This window comes from Kogia breviceps, chromosome 1 (genome assembly GCF_026419965.1).
Source record: "Kogia breviceps isolate mKogBre1 chromosome 1, mKogBre1 haplotype 1, whole genome shotgun sequence".
Lineage (NCBI taxonomy): Eukaryota > Metazoa > Chordata > Mammalia > Artiodactyla > Physeteridae > Kogia > Kogia breviceps.
Window position 1 is genome coordinate 34,429,197 of NC_081310.1, and position 16,931 is coordinate 34,446,127.

General features: G+C 37.4%; 1 protein-coding gene across 1 annotated transcript in view; it reads left to right on the forward strand.

Annotated features, from left to right (window-relative positions):
• Positions 1–8,969: 8,969 nt before the first annotated feature.
• LOC131752068 (negative elongation factor D-like) overlaps positions 8,970–16,931 on the forward strand; it is a 32,497-nt gene continuing 24,535 nt past the window's right edge. The window contains exons 1-2 of the mRNA XM_067024512.1: positions 8,970–9,002; positions 12,106–12,147. Of these exons, the coding sequence (XP_066880613.1) occupies positions 8,970–9,002; positions 12,106–12,147 (75 nt within the window). The remainder of the gene's footprint in view (positions 9,003–12,105; positions 12,148–16,931) is intronic.

Below are 16,931 nucleotides of genomic sequence, written 5' to 3' on the forward strand. Positions count from 1 at the left end.
TTCATTTGCAAATATTTTCTCCCATTCTGAGGGTTGTCTTTTAGTCTTGTTTATCATTTCCTTTGCTATGCAAAAGCTTTTAAGTTTCATTAGGTTCCATTTGTTTATTTTTGTTTTTATTTCCATTTCTCTAGGAGGTGGGTCAAAAAGGATCTTGCTGTGATTTACATCAAAGAGTGTTCTGCCTATGTTTTCCTCTAAGAGTTTTAAAGTGTCTGGCCTTATATTTAGGACTTTAATCCATTTTGAGTTTATTTTTGTGTATGGTGTTAGGGAGCATTTGAATTTCATTCTTTTCCACGTAGCTGCCCAGTTTTCCCAGCACCACTTATTGAAGAGGCTCTCTTTTCTCCATTGTATATTCTTGCCTCCTTTATCAGAGATAAGGTGACCATATGTGCGTGGGTTTATCTCTGGGCTTTCTATCCTGTTCCATTGATCTATATTTCTGTTTTTGTGTCAGTACCATACTGCCTTGATTACTGTGGCTTTGTAGTATAGTCTGAAGTCTGGGAGCATGATTCCTCCAGCTCCGTTTTTCTTTCTCAAGATTGCTTAGGCTATTCGGGGTCTTTTGTGTTTCCATACAAATTGTGAAATTTTTTGTTCTAGTTCTGTGAAAAATGCCATTGGTAGTTTGATAGAGATGCATTGAATCTGTAGATTGCTTTGTGTAGTATGGTCATTTTCACAATGTTGATTCTTCCAATCCAAGAACATGGTATATCTCTCCATCTGTTTTTATCATCTTTAATTTCTTTCATGAGTGTCTTTTGCTTTTCTGAGTGCAGGGCTTTTACCGCCTTAGGTAGGTTTATTCCTAGATATTTTATTCTTTTTGTTGCAATGGTAAATGGGAGTGTTTCCTTAATTTCTCTTTCTGATCTTTCATTGTTAGTGTATAGGAATGCCAGAGATTTCTGTGAATTAATTTTGTATTCTGCTACTTTACCAAATTCACTGATTAGCTCTGGTAGTTTTCTGGTAGCATCTTTAGGATTCTCTTCATATAGTATCATGTCATCTGCAAACAGTGACAGCTTTACTTCTTCTGTTCTGCTTTGGATTCCTTTTATTTCGTTTTCTTCTTTGATTGCTGTGGCTAAAACTTCCAAATCTATGTTGAATAATAGAGCTGAGAGTGGGCATCCTTGTCTTGTTCCTAATTTTAGAGGAAATGCTTTCAGTGTTTCACCATTGAGAACTATGTTGGCTGTGGGTTTGTCATATATGGCCTTTATTATGTTGAGGTAAGTTCCTTCTAGGCCTACTTTCTGCAGGGTTTTTATCATAAATGGGTGTTGAATTTTGTCAAAAGCTTTTTCTGCATCTGTTGAGATGATCATATGGTTTTTATCCTTCAGTTTGTTAATACCGTGTATCAGATTGATTGATTTCGGTATATTGAAGAATCCTTGCATTTCTGGTATAAACTTCACTTGATCATGGTGTATGATCCTTTTAATGCGCTGTTGGATTCTGTTTGCTAGTATTTTGTTGAGTATTTTTGCATTGATGTTCATCAGTGATATTGGCCTCTAGTTTCCTTTTTTGGTGACATCTTTATCTGGTTTTGGTATCAGGGTGATAGTGGCCTCATAGAATGAGTTTGGGAGTGTTCCTCCTCTGCTATATTTTGGAAGAGTTTGAGAAGCATAGGTGTTAGCTCTTCTCTAAATGTTTCATAGAATTCTCCTGTGAAGCCATCTGGTCCTGGGTTTTTGTTGGAAGATTTTTAATCACAGTTTCAATTTCAGTGCTTGTGACTGGTCTGTTTATATTTTCTATTTCTTCCTGATTCAGTCACAGAAGACTGTGCTTTTCTAAAAATGTTTCCATTTCTTCCAGGTTGTCCATTTTACTGACATATAGTTCCTTGTAGTAATCCCTCTTGATTCTTTGTATTTCTGCAGTGTCAGTTGTTACTTCTCCTTTTTCCTTTCTAAGTCTGTTGATTTGAGTCTTCTCCCTCTTTTTCTTTCTCTTTATTTTTTTTTTTTTAAAGAAGATGTTGGGGGTAGGAGTTTATTAATTTTTTTTTTTTTTTTTTTTTTTTTTGCTGTGTTGGGTCTTCGTTTTTGTGCAAGGACTTTCTCTAGTTGTGGCAAGTGGGGACCACTCTTCATAGCGGTGCACAGGTCTCTCACTATCATGGCCTCTCTTGTTGTGGAGCACAGGCTCCAGACGCACAGGCTCAGTAGTTGTGGCTCACGGGCCTAGTTGCTCCGCGGCATGTGAGATCTTCCCAGACCAGGGCTTGAACCCATGTCCCCTGCATTAGCAGGCTGTTTCTCAACCACTGCACCACCAGGGAAGTCCCCCTCCCGTTTTTTTGATGAGTCTGGCTAGTGGTTGAAATCAAAGAGGAAATCAATAAATACCTAGAAACAAATGACAATGAAAACACGATGACTCAAAACCTGTGGGATGTAGCAAAGGCAGTTCTAAGAGGGAAGTTTATAGCAGTACAATCCTACCTCAAGAAACAAGAAAAATTGCAAATTAACAACCTAACCTTACACCTAAAGCAATTAGAGAAAGAAGAACAAAAAAACCCCAAAGGTAGCAGAAGTAAAGAAATCATAAATATCAGATCAGAAATAGATGAAAAAGAAATGAAAAACAATAGCAAAGATCAATAAAACTAGAAGTTGGTTCTTTGAAAAGATAAACAAAATTGATAAACCACTAGCCAGAGTCATCAAGAAAAGCTCTTTTTAATTAACGAATTGGGTGTACAGAATTGTATCACTCTAGTTTAATGGTCTACATGCCAGTCATTCAGTTGTCCATTTAAAAATATTATTCATTCTTAGCTCCTTTAAGATTGTAGAAGATCTCTGTGGAGGAAGAACTGAATTCAGTCAGCACAATTTTCTTTCACCTTGGCTTTATTGCTATTTCTGTTATTTTTAGTTTGAAGGAGCTCAAAATGCTTTGCCCATATATATGCCTTAATTATTTTGCAGTATGCTGCAAGTATTATTAATAAAATATTAGTTTAAGAAACAAATGGTCAGATAGGTTGATTTACTGACTTACCTTCAGGTTGTACAGGAATCACAGCCAGAATCTAGTTCTTAAGAATCCTAATTGACCTCAAAGGTCACAGTTACCCAGAGCTTCTCCTTGGAGGGGCTTTGTGGGATGAAAAGGCAGATTATGTGGTCCTCAAAGAGTGCCTGGAGAATTTCCTGAAAAGCTTTGCAATAGTACTTCTCTAATCAAAGAGTAAGCTTTTGTAAGAGAACTTCATGAAACAAGTGGTATGGTGCTTGATTTAGGGTTTTTCCATCATCAGTGAAACTTTAATAGGAAAACAAACAAATAAAAACACCTGGACTGATGGAAACTAATATGGAAGCATCTGATATAGTATCTAGCAGAGAGGAATTTTGATGGAAAAAAAAAGAAAGGGAAAGAGGGAGAGTGGAAACATGGTAAGGGCCTTTCAAAATGGGGCTTTTAAAACAGAAAAGAATGGACCCCAAATTCAAGTTGTTTCGTATCCCAAAGATAATATAAATGCATTTGGGCCTCTTCAAAATGTTCTATTTGTAGAATTTATGACTTACATTTGGAGTGAAGTTTTGAATTTAACTTCAAGGAATATTTGAAAAACCTATTTTTGTTGAGGTTTCTTCTCATGTATTTGCATAATTGAAATAACTTGGTCTTTTGACCAATTCTGTTGTGTAAGAAATATTTTATATGTCGTTATACTGATCCAAGTGCCAGCACTATATTAATAAAGCACATGGAGCTATGAAAAAGAAACCCTTCTTAAGAGTGAAATCCAGTTGGCAAATCCCATTTGTCATGAAAATTATTGAGATTAATTATAACATGTTCTATAAAACCTTTGGTAAAAGTACTCTGCAATTGTAAAATTCATAACACATAATCTTTGAGGAACTAAAGTTTTAAGCTATTTTGTTAAATTTTTAATTACAAAAACTTACATGCGGAAGCAGTGATAAATGATGGATATATCTTTCTGTGTTGTGTGTGAAAGGGTTAGTGATATGGCAAGACATTCTTTCAGGGTCAGTTCCTAGAGCACACCTCTAATCCAAAACTCATAGCACTACCAATTTATTCCTAAAGAGGCCCAATTTCTTAATGAAATAAAAATGCAAACTCCTTTGGCCAAGTCTATTCAAGGTCCTCCATTAACTGTCATTTCTACCTTTGTGGACTCCTCTCCACCGAGAACATCTGGAGTAAGCCTTGCATTTGGACCTCACTCTCCTGTCTCTCAAGTACCTTCTCAGCATCTTCCCTCTGTCATTTCATCTGCCTTGAGTCCTCCCCACCCTGCCCCTCACCTGTCTGATACCCACACCCATGCAGATATCCACCATTAAAATAAAAAATTCTACTTGTAATTCAAGTTCTGGCCAAATGCTACATCCTCCATAAAGAGTGCCCCATTCCACTTACTAGGCCAGTGGCTAGTCACTTCTTTTTCTGAAATCCCAAAATACATCATAATCAGTGCCACACCAAAGGGAAAAACGTTCTATCATATAGAAGAGCCCTTTGTGCACACTTTTCTTATCTCTTCCACCAGAATTTAAATTCTTGATAGCAAAGAGCTGGACTTGTTTGTTCCTGAATTATCTACAGTACTTAGCACAGTGCTCAGTACATTTTAAACCCTTGGCAAATACTTGAAGGATAAACAGACTGAAAAACAGCTCATAGGACATCACAAAACTGATGACTTTTCTTTCTGAATAATGATGATTAAAATAACAGGAATGATAGCAGCTGACATTCATTGAGGATTTACCATGTGCCAGACAATGTTATAAGTATTTCACATGTATTAATTGCCAAGAAAATCCTGTGACTTAGATACTATTATCATTTTCATTTTACTGATTAGGGGAACTGAGGCAGAGAGGTTAGGGAATTTGCTCAAGTTATACAGAATGGTATTTGGAAGGCCAGGATTAAAACCCAGGCAATCTGTCTCCAAAGCCCTCACTCTTAATTTCTTTACAAACATCTCACCTTTTTCAGGCTTTCCCTAATATTCCAGACAAATGAAGTCTCATGTGGGCACCTTCTTTCCCAGTTAATGAAAATATTCATGTCCTCTCTTGAAAAGACCACATGTGTTACAGTTACCAGCAGTGACTGAGACTTTGGCCATCCTCAAAGAGAGCCACACTGTCTGCTTGATAAAAGCCATAATTTTCCTGACCTGCTCCGGGCCTGGCGCCCTCAAAGAAAATGCAGGCAGACACTTGGCAACTCGGCTCTCCCAGACTCTCAAGCACAGTGCTGTGTTAGTGTTGGCAATGGGGGACGGTTTGCTTCCTCCTCCTTTCATGAACTGTCACATCAGCCTCTTTGATCCTCCCAGGGTCTCAAGTGTGCCAAAATCGTAATTCCATGTCTTTGCTCTGTTTCAGATAATTGCCAGAGAAAACGCTACAGTCGGTAATAGCCAAGGTAGGGAAATATTGCTCCCTGCACAGTATACTGTTTATATATTGCATACTCAGAAAGGTTTCAGAGTGGAGGCATTGGTTATTTTTATTGCTCCAAAGCCATGAAAGGGAAAAAATGGGAATGTACAGAAATTGATACATCTGGAACAAGAGCCAGGCATGATTTACTCACATTTTTACCTGACCTGAAATTGCTTATTTAGAAAAAAGAAACATTATAAAATCTCAGGAAAATGTCATGAATCAGAGCCAGCATGATTTCATATTGGGGCTCCATAAACTTTTTTAGGCAAAGAAACTGTCCAGGAAAATCAAATGTGCCAAAGGTAGCCCTGCCACCGCAACTGTCACCATAGCAACAGTTTCCTAGTGCTCTGCCTTGTGATGGCGCAGCTTAGGAGACTCAAACATTCAGGGTTGCAAGTGGATGGAAATCTGGTGGTTCACTCGAGGCTGTTCTTATAAGGGCAGAGGGTGAGTGCTGGTTTGGGAAAGTAACAGACAAGAGACTTTCACCAAAACACTACTTTATTGCCTCAAAAATTGCTTTGCCCTAACCACACACTACATCACTGAAACACAACTACAGGAAGTTAGAAGAGAAAAAAAAATTGATTAAAGCCTTCCATCCTGCTTTAATGGTTCCCTTACCTCGTGTGTTCTTGGCACGTTGTAAGCAATATGAGCACAGTTATGAAGCAATTAGATAATAAATGCTATTCTTATAGCTACCAGCTGGAAGAGGCTTTACAGACCATCAATTTTTTTCTTTTAATTAACTAAACTCCAGACTTTATTTGAATTTCATCCATTTTTCCATTAAGGTCCTCTTTTGATTCCAGGATTCAATCCAGGAAAGCACATTGCATTTAGTTGTCATGTCTCCCATCTCCTTTGATTTGTGACCGTTTCTCAGAATTTTCTTTTTTTAAAAATGACCTTGACAGGCCTTACAGGTATTAGCAAGGGATCCTATAGAACATCCTCCAATCTGAGTTTGCCTGATGTCTTTCTCGTAAGTAGACTGGAGTCATGGGTTTGGGGGAACAAGATCAGAGAGATGAAATGCCCTTCTTATCACATTATATTGAGAGTACATGATAACTGCATGCCATTATTGAGATATTAACATTTATCGCTTGGTTAGTGTTGTGTTTGCCAGATTTTTCCATTGTAAAGTTACTATTTTTCTTTTCCTTATTCTATTCTTTGGAAGTGAGTCAGAAAGCCTAGGCCAGGGCTTCCCTGATGGCGCAGTGGTTGAGAGTCTGCCTGCTCATGCAGGCGACGCGGGTTCGTGTCCCGGTCCGGGAGGATCCCACATGGCGCGGAACGGCGGGACCCGTGAGCCATGGCCGCTGAGCCTGCGCGTCCGGAGCCTGTGCTCCGCAACGGGAAAGGCCACAACAGTGAGAGGCCTGCGTACCGCAAAAAAAAAAAAAAAAAGAAAAAAAAAAAAAAGAAAAAAAAGAAAAAAGAAAGCCTAGGCCATTCTCAAGGTATATCTGGGTAGAAGGAAGAGTCAAGATTCACCTCTTGGAGTGGGGTGTATCTACATATATTATTTAGAATTCTTCTATAAGAAAGATTTGACTTTACTTTCCCATTTCTAAAATGCAATTATTCATTTATATCAACATGTACTCATGTACATTTATTTTGCATTTTGGGTTATAACTCTATATTGTGTTGTTTATTTTGTTGACCAAATTGTTCCAGCTTTGGCCATTAGAAGCTCCCTTTGGTTGGCTTCCTTTGACATGTCCCCATCTATATTTTTGTTGGGCACTTTCTTCCTTTTTGGTACCACAAGTTGCTCCAGGCTCATCTTTTATTTTACCTGCCCAAGCTCCAGCATCAGGTATTTCTCCAAGGAACCCTGGTTCTTTTAATTCAAGAATAGTTTTTAGAAACCAAGGAGGTTGCCAGTTTTTAACTTCTTCCTTGCTCAAACAAGGAAGCTGAGGTGCAAGTGGGGAAATAAATTACCCAGGATCTTACACTTATTAGTGGTGGGAAGGAATTAGAATCTGGGTCCGACTCTTGGTTCAGTAGTCTTGCCTTTACTGTAGTCTTTGTTGTATATCTATGCTTTTCTGGCTAGTTTGTGTGCTCCTTGAAGTTAGGAAGTATGTTTTCTACTCTTTGTGAAATCTCTATTGTGTCTTCTGTAGTGTCAAACACAGAATAGTCAATAAATACATGAATCAACTCTCTGCAGCATCCTCATTCAGCCTTACTTTTCACTGCCCAGGTCAGACTCTCATTAACTCTTGCCCTAAGCTATTGCAATCTCCACTAAAATGGAAGTTTTCCTCTTCTCTAATCTGTCCTACTCATTGTTGCAAGACTAAGAATAGAAAAGCAGAATTGTCATCATCTCTTACCCAACACCATCTTATAGAATAAAATTATACTCCACAACATGTCAACTTATTCCCCTTTTCCATTTCTCTCAAATCTTGGACAGTCTTTGAAAGCCATCTTAGCAAATTTTACTACATGATATATTGCACATAAAAGAAGGACCCTCAGATATAGTCTTAGCTTTCCTCTTTTCTACGACCCATTTCATCTCTGTCTTTCACCAAATTTACAATTTTCTTTCCTGTCCCAGAATAAGTCCCTACTTCTTTCAAAGGTTTTTTTTTTTTTTTTTTGCGGTATGCGGGCCTCTCACTGCTGTGGCCTCTCCCGTTGCGGAGCACAGCTCCGGACGCGCAGGCCCAGCGGCCATGGCTCACGGGCTTAGTTGCTCCGCGGCATGTGGGATCTTCCCGGACCAGGGCACGAACCCGTGACCCCTGCATCGGCAGGCGGATTCTCAACCACTGCGCCACCAGGGAAGCCCCCTTTCAAAGGTTTTAATCAGTGTCATTGGGTCTGCTTTCTCTGGAATAGTGTTTAATTAATTATCATCTCTGAGACTTAAATTTTTTCCTCTTTTTCTACTGGCTCATTCCATTGAACATGTTTATATATGAATTCTTTCCCATCCTTGAAAAAAAAACCAGCAACACAGTTTCCCTTGCCCTTTCTTCTTCACATCTGCTATTTTTCCTTCCATTCACCTTCATATTACTTTAAAAAGCCTCTACTCACAGCTTCATCTTTCCCACTTACTATTGACTGATTGACTTATCCTACCTGGGTTCAGATTCGCCACCATAATAATCTATTTACAGTATCTGCCCTTTCTTCTTCACATCTGCTATTTTTCCTTCCATTCACCTTCATATTACTTTAAAAAGCCTCTACTCACAGCTTCATCTTTCCCACTTACTATTGACTGATTGACTTATCCTACCTGGGTTCAGATTCGCCACCATAATAATCTATTTACAGTATCCCTAATGTATCATGAATGATCTCTTTAAAGTTTTTAATTACTCCATCACTCATGGTCACAGTAGGAAACAGCACATTGAAAGGGTTTAATTTTAATGAAGTAAATTTTAGTGAACTCAAATAACCCCATGGGGAGGTGAAGGGAGCTAATCATAGGTGATGAGGTCTCCAGGAGCTAGCCAGAGCAGGAAAGTAAGACCGGGAGCGGTAAATGAAGAGAGGAGTAGTATCAGAAACAAACAAGAGCTGTAACAACCTGATATGAGCTGTGGCCTTAGTAGAGCAAAACCAACCTCTGCCAAAACCAATGGCCAGCATGGAGGGAGAAGAGAAGAAATTTCTTACTTTGCTCTTCTCTTCTTTTGCCCTTTGATGTCCTGCTGGTGTCTTCCATTGTTTAACCCAAACTCAGAAGAAGGCAAGAAAGCCCAGATAATGCAATTTTTAGATGTCAGTTTTCTAAGGGATAGAGAGCAGGGCAAAGAAGGGTGGATAAATGATGTGAGGGATGTGAGGCATGAACAGAATAAGCAGTATAGTTATTATCTGACATAATATTTAGGAAGATTTTTCTGCTCACTTAAAGTTTTTCCATGCTCTGAGATCTGTAATGCTGTTTCCTGGCTTCTTTCAATAATACATTCATTTAAAAGACTATTGTGGGGCTTCCCTGGTGGCACAGTGGCTAAGAATCCGCCTGCCAATGCAGGGGACATGGGTTCGAGCCCTGGTCTGGGAAGATCCCACATGCTACGGAGTAACTAAGCCCTTGCGCCACAACTACTGAGCCTGTGCTCTAGATCCCACGTGCCACAACTACTGCATGCCTAGAGCCTGTGCTCCGAAACGAGAAGCCACCGCAATGAGAAGGCTCTGCACTGCAACAAAGACCCAGCACAGCCAAAAATAAATAAATAAATAAATAAATTTATTTTTTTTAAAGACTATTGTGCACCCACTATGTTGAGAGCACTGTTCTAGACATGAGATTCAGTGGTGAAAAGATAGGCACTGTCCCTTCTTTCAGGGACCTTCAGTTCTAACAGTTTCTTTTTCATGCATTCTACCAGCTTTTCACTTATCCTCCTCATTTAATATCAACGTTCCTCAAAATTCTCTCCTTGAATCTTCTCTCTCTCTCTCTTATTACCCCAGGGCTTTGGTTCTCACATACATGCAGGGGCTTCCAAGTCAATACTCTAAACTTAGACTGTATGGCTTGTTAGAAAAGGATTCAAGGCTCTCAATATACTGGCCTCAACATTGTTACTTTTATTTTCTTACTTTTTCTTGTATTCTCTATGCTCCTCCCACCTATAAAGGATCCATCTCAGCGTTTTTGTTTTGTTTTGTTTTAATCTGCTTTGGTCATTGATGTCTCTGAAGTGCCTATAATGGTATCTGATACACAGTAGGCACTCAATAAATATTTATTGAGTAATAACTGAATTGCTTACATGAAGTCCCTAAACATAAGAACTTGCTTATTTCCGCACCTTTGCCCACATAAATTTACTTGCATCATCTCCACCATCTGTAATCCAATCTACCTTCAAGTCCCAACTCAAATATAATTTCCCCTATGAGCCCTCTTAGATACTGTCTAATCAGAATTAATCGATTCAACTGCACTTCCAGTGTACCTTGTTAATATTTTTTCTTCAGCACCACTCTTATGCCATATATTTTAGTTAAATTTATATATTTCTTTTCTCCAGCTTTTTGAGGCAAATAAAAATTATATATATTTAAAGTATAAAATATGATGTTTTGATATATGTATACATTGTAAAATGAACATCATAATCAACTTAATATATGCACCACTTCACATAGTTATGATTTATTTATGGTGAGAACACTTAAGATCAACTCTTAGCAAATTTCAAGTATACAATATAATATTTTCTATATTCACCATGCTGTACATTAGATCTCCAGAATTTACTCATTCTTTGTAACTGAACTTTTGTACTCTTTGGTCAATGGATGTGTATATTTCTTATCTCCTCTTACAACACCACTAAAGTTACCTAGGCTATTTATTCATTGTTATTTCTCCCCTACCTCTCCACAGAGCTTGCCAAAGTGCTTTGTTAAATTTAAGAAGACAAACATTAAGTCATTGCCCAAATAATCAAATTTGCCTCTCTCCGTCACTTAATATTAATATGTATAAAATGCCCAGATCCCTCCTTTGCAGGAAAGTGAGGACATAGTGCATCTTTCATTTTGTGGTTTCTGAGAGTCACCAGAAGGTGTAGTTGAAAAGCCAATGTCAGATAGCACTAATGGGATGCACCTCCAGGCTCTGCAATGGATGAGCCCACATGTAGAATGACCTTCTGAATCTTCAACACTGTGATGCCACACTAGCCTATCTGTGCTGTAAAATTTATATGACCCAGCTCTAGTAAACTCAATTATATTGATAGGAGGCCACACTGATCCAACTCAATATCATTATGAAAACTGTCTTTTACAGGAAGAAAATTATCTGAGTAGATATATACAGAAATCCAGAATAAATTTCTGATGAATTTTTAAGTATTAAAAATGATCCTCTAAGTCTATATGGAGATACTTGAGGTTTGTTTTAATAATTCAGCTGGCCCTATTTTTGAATCTATTTGTCATACCCTAAGAGTTAGAGATCAACAGCCAAATCCAGGTTGGGCTTTAGCAATCCCAAACTGGCTTCCTTCTTTATTCCTCCACTAACATGTGGTGAGAATCATGCTTCTAATTCTCTCTGTGTTGTTTGGTCTTGGCTCCTGATCTACAATGGGTGACTATAAAGACTAGAACACACATGTAGCTATAAGAAACTTCTGCATGCAAATTAGTTCCTGTGACTTCAAGAATATGAAAAGCCCCCACCTGCCTCAGCTTACAATAAACTAGAAATGAGGAGAACTGTAGCATCCCAAGGACAACTGTAAACTTCCAATTTAAAAAATTGATTGATGAAGAAACAAAGATAGCGTGACTTGACACTGGCCAGCTGTTAGCCAAACTCATTTACTTTTGTTCTTAGGCACGCAGCTAGAGCACATCTTTTAGCCTCCCATCAAATCTATGTCTTATGATTGGCTTTTAACCAGTGGAATCTGAGTGGAAGTGATATATACTACCTCAATGTCCGGCCATAAAAATTTCCTGTGCTTCAACCTCCATGATTTTTCCCTTGCAAAGTGTGATGCAGATAAACATGGAAACTTGGAAGCTACATGATGAAGATGGCATAGCCTGAAGGCAAAAGGATCCTGGATCTTTGAATCACAACTTGGAAAAGGACTGGCCAACGTTTAGGGACACCTCTTTTAGACTTTATGTGGTAAGTTTCCATCACTTTTGGGGTTATAAAGACTCATGTTATCTTAACTAAAAAGAGGGAGGGTCAAGGGAAGTGTTAAGAAATAGAAGGGTAGAATAAATGGTGTAAAAATTATAATACAGGGTGATATACATTACTTATCCTGCATTAGTTGACATAGTTGGAGTAGCTGCTCATGCTGTCTTCCTCCAAAAAGCAAGACAACCTACTGGTTAAAAAAAGTATAAGCTGATTTTTTTTATTAATTTGCTTTAGGCTTGGTCACCCATGGCCAGCAAAGTGAGAAGGACAATTCAACAAACTAAACACACATTCATGAGTCTAAGTCTAAGCAATGTAATCTAATATGTACCTAGGAAAGAAATACTCCTTTAAAGAAAATGATTTCCAGAAATGGATTGTTGTCTCCACTAGTTCCAACCTTTTTCTTTATCGTGGAAAGCAGTTTAACTACTTAGAGTCCCACTGACTCAAGCATCTCCATTTCAGGAAAGATATTTGTTCTTTGTTTGCTTAAGTAAATCTCTTTTGGGAAAGTTATCCTAGGTCAAAGGGATGTGCTGCCTCAAACTTGATGTCAAACCTCTACTTTCCAGAAAGCAGAAAAATACTTAAAACTTTTAGGTAATAGATTTTTTCTGACTCTATGCAGAAAGGATTCCAAAACATTTATCACTGGATCTGAGTTGCATACTGTACACAGCATTCCTTTAGCCTTATTATTTTTTCAAGGATGATAAGATCTAAGTTTGGACACGACACCCATCCAAGTTTTCATTGTTTCCTTCACAAGGGTTCTAGAGTTTACTACTGCCAAAAATTGGCAGAGAGATATTCTGGTTACACCAGAACATGTGAGATAAAAGTGGGAACTTCACAAAGTATTTTTAGGTGAAATCTACTGAACTCAATATTATCCATGAGATAAAATATAAAAATCAATATGTATTATTGGCCGAGAATTTTTGTCTTGCCTTCTGGAAGAGTAGGTGTATTTGCTGAGTTATGCTGAGTAGCCTGGCATGTACAATACTGGTTTATAATCCTTCCAGTATCAGGATCAATTCCAGGCCGCTGGACAAAGCTACTAGCCAAGGTTTTCACATGAACAATTCCCAAGTGTGCTATATGTAGCATAGCCAAGAAAATGTGGTGATCACTTTCTGGAGGATCAGCATAATTTCTCCATGAAAGGCCTTCTTTATTATCAAATAACTCATAGTCATTAGTTTTGAGTAGATTGAATTTATTTACTGACTCCCTTCTCTGTACCTAACTGAAGATACAGACCAATCTAGTAAAAGACCTAGATTTGTACCAAGATACATATTAATGTAGAGAGGAAAGAAGCTGACATGCTCACAAAGTCCCAAGTGATATTCTCAGTGTTTAACCCTTATAATCAATTAATTTAAACACTAGGAAATATGCCAGAGTTACATACATAATGATTTAGAGTTTGGGCCTGGCCTTAGAAAAGATGCCAAAGCAAGATTCCAAAGCAAATGATTAGTATTATCACTTACTTTTACTCAGTGCTTACTTTGACCAGGCACTGGACTAAGTGTACTACTTATTTCATTTATCTCTTTCAATGAGCTTTTGGGATAAATATGAGTTTTTTTTTCTATTTTTAGTTGCTTGTCCAAGATTACATAACTTCTGTGTGGAAGGTCTTAAAATTCAGCCTGCCTTGAGGTCTCAAAATAGAGTGAGCTTCAGTGACTATTTGATATTCTAGGAAATATCTTCATATTGGCAAATTCAAAGCTTTGGAAGCAGTGGGAAATCAAGTGGATTAACTACATCTGCTTGACTTTTATAAAAGATAAATATGTCCAGAACTAAATAGTCCAAGAAATTTTGATGCTTTTGGTTTGTTTTTATTATAAAAGGTTTCAATTACACATAAGTAGATAATATTTAATGTCCACCATAATGGCAAAACTTAATGTCTATAACACTAAATGACGGTGAAAATGTCAGGAAATGGGAACTTCAGCACATAGCTGTAGGACTCTAATTTGGTACAACCACTTTGTGGAGCAATTGCAACATTTAAGTTAAACATGTCAATACTCAGCAAGTCTACTTCTTGAAGTCTATTCTAGAGAAGATCTCACACATGTGTGCAAGGAGACGTGCTCAAGGATGATTGTTATAACTCTGTGAGATCAACAGTGAAAACAACCTAATTGTTCTGTATTAGGGAAATGTGAGCTATGAAACTCACCTATAGTATTAAATTTAAAAATTCAAGTCACAATAAGAGTTTTACATTTACATAGAATGATATGCTCATGCAAAATGTTATACATGGGAAAACACTAGGATATCTTTTTAAATATGCAGGGACATATAGTTTACAGATAGAAATGCCTATGACTTACATGTATCTTAAACATACAGGAATGATAAATGTCAAGTGTAAAATAATGGTTATCTTTGGGGGAAGAGGGGTGTTCTTCCCCCAGGAAAGCTACCAGTGCAGCTGAGAAGCCTGGTGCTGTTGAAAATGGATCATCTGAGATAAGCCCAACTCTGTCTCTTACAAGCTGTGTGACCTTGGACAGGGGCCCTAAGTTTACAGAATCTTAGTTTCCTTATGTAAATGAAGCAAAGAATATTTGCCTATTCTGAACATTTCTCATAAATGTATCCAAACAATATGGGGTCTTTTCTCATTGGTTTCTTTCACCTAGCATAATTTTTTCAAGTTTTATCAATGTTGTAGCAGTATCAGTGCTTCATTCATTTTTAATGCTGAATAATATTCCATTGTATGGATATACCATATTTTATTTATCCATTCATCAGTGATGGATACTTTTGTTCTTTCCATTCTTCAGCTATTATAAATCATACTACTATAAACATTCATATATGAGTTTTTGTGTGTACATAAGTTTTATTTCTCTTGGATGTATACCAAGTGAAATTGCTGGGCCAAATGGTAATTCTTTATTTAACATTTTGAGGAATTATTTTCCAAAGTGGTTGCACCACTTTACATTTTTACCAGCAAGGTATGAGTGTTCTAATATCTCCACATCCTTACCAACAATTGTGATTACTGCTATTATAAATGGCATTATCTTATTAATTTTATTTTCAGATTGTTCATTGACAGTGTGTAGAAATAAAATTTTCACATACTAATCTTTATTCTGCCACATTGTTGAACTGATTTATTGGCTCAAAGTTTTTTTGTGTCATCTGCAAATACAGATAATTCTAGTTCTTTGTTTTCAATCTGGATGCCTTTTATTTCTTTTTCTTGCCTGATCACCTTGGCTAGAACTTCTATTTTAATGTTGAATAGAAATATTGAGAGCAGATATCCTTTTCCTGTTTCTGATCAAAGGGGGAAAGTATTCAGTCTTTCCTATGAAGTATGATGTTAGCTGTGAGTTCTTTGTAGATAGCAAAATAATAAAAGAAAAAACAAATGTTAAATATTTGAGGTCCATTTAGAAAACTTAAATTTCATTTTCCTATTTAAGTCCTCCTTATCAACATTGAAATCATAGAACATAAGTTGCTTCAAGCTAGGAAGGAAACTAAAGTTACCATTTAGCTTTTGCAAAATATCACCTTATAATAGGCAAAGTCATCACCAAATATGTATGAGTAAAGCTATTATCAACACAACTTTTGTAAAAGGAGGCTGAGTAGATAATTCTTTGTTTAGATGTTTTTGTCCTTCCCTGAACCCCTCAAGGTGAAAACAAAAGAGATTCCTGAACTATTTTCTAGACCTAAGATTTAACCTTTGCCATATTCTGCAATGTTTTGTAGGCTTTAAGCTTGAAATGATTTTTTAAAATCTATTTAAGGCACAAAATGCTAGTTGGTTCTTATTCACTATCTCATTTGAATTTATGAGAATAAAATGGCTTTCAATGATAATCACAGTGCTTAAGTTATGCATGTAGGCTAATTTTTTTGTCTCATTTTTAGTGAGTTATACCCTAAGATAAAATAAAAATGCTGTGATAAAAACAAACTGCATTTAAAAGAAGAAGGAAAAATTATCTTAATAAAATAGCATTGATAAAAGAGAACTAAAGGATTCCTTCTTACCTTACTCTCCCATTCACCTTGGCACACCCTTGCCGAAACCATACTCTGAAGAAGCCTGAGCCTAGTGTCAAGGTCTCAAGCCTCAGATATTCAGAACTTAAACTGAAAACTCAGGACACCCAGGGAGCTCAGAGCTTCAGAACTGAGATCATCGGGAGAATGGAAAATGGAATGATCTGTAAAGGCAGCATGGACTAAGGCAGAAAATGGTGGAATTGAAACTGTGTAACTCAGATTGGGACTTGAACCCATGGGCTGAGACTCGAACCAAGCCAAAACCCAGATTAGGACTTGAACCCATGGTCTTTTAACTGAGATCACACACTTGGTCTCAGGAATTAATGAAGCTCAGGTTCTTGATGTCCTATCACAGAAAGAATACAGTAAGAGACAAAGTGATAGGTAAGAAGTGGATTTATTTAATTCTAATTTTTTATGCAGCAGGTTTTTATTAGTTATCCATTTTATACATATTAGTGTATACATGTCATCCCCAATCTCCCAGTTCATCCCCCCACCACCCCACCCCGCTTTTCCCCCTTGGTGTCCACATGTTTGTTCTCTATGTCAGTGTCTCTATTTCTGCCTTGCAAACCAGTTCATCTGTACCATTTTTCTAGGTTCCACATATATGCATTAATACACGATATTTGTTTTTCTCTTTCTGACTTACTTCCCTCTGTATGACAGTCTCTAGGTCC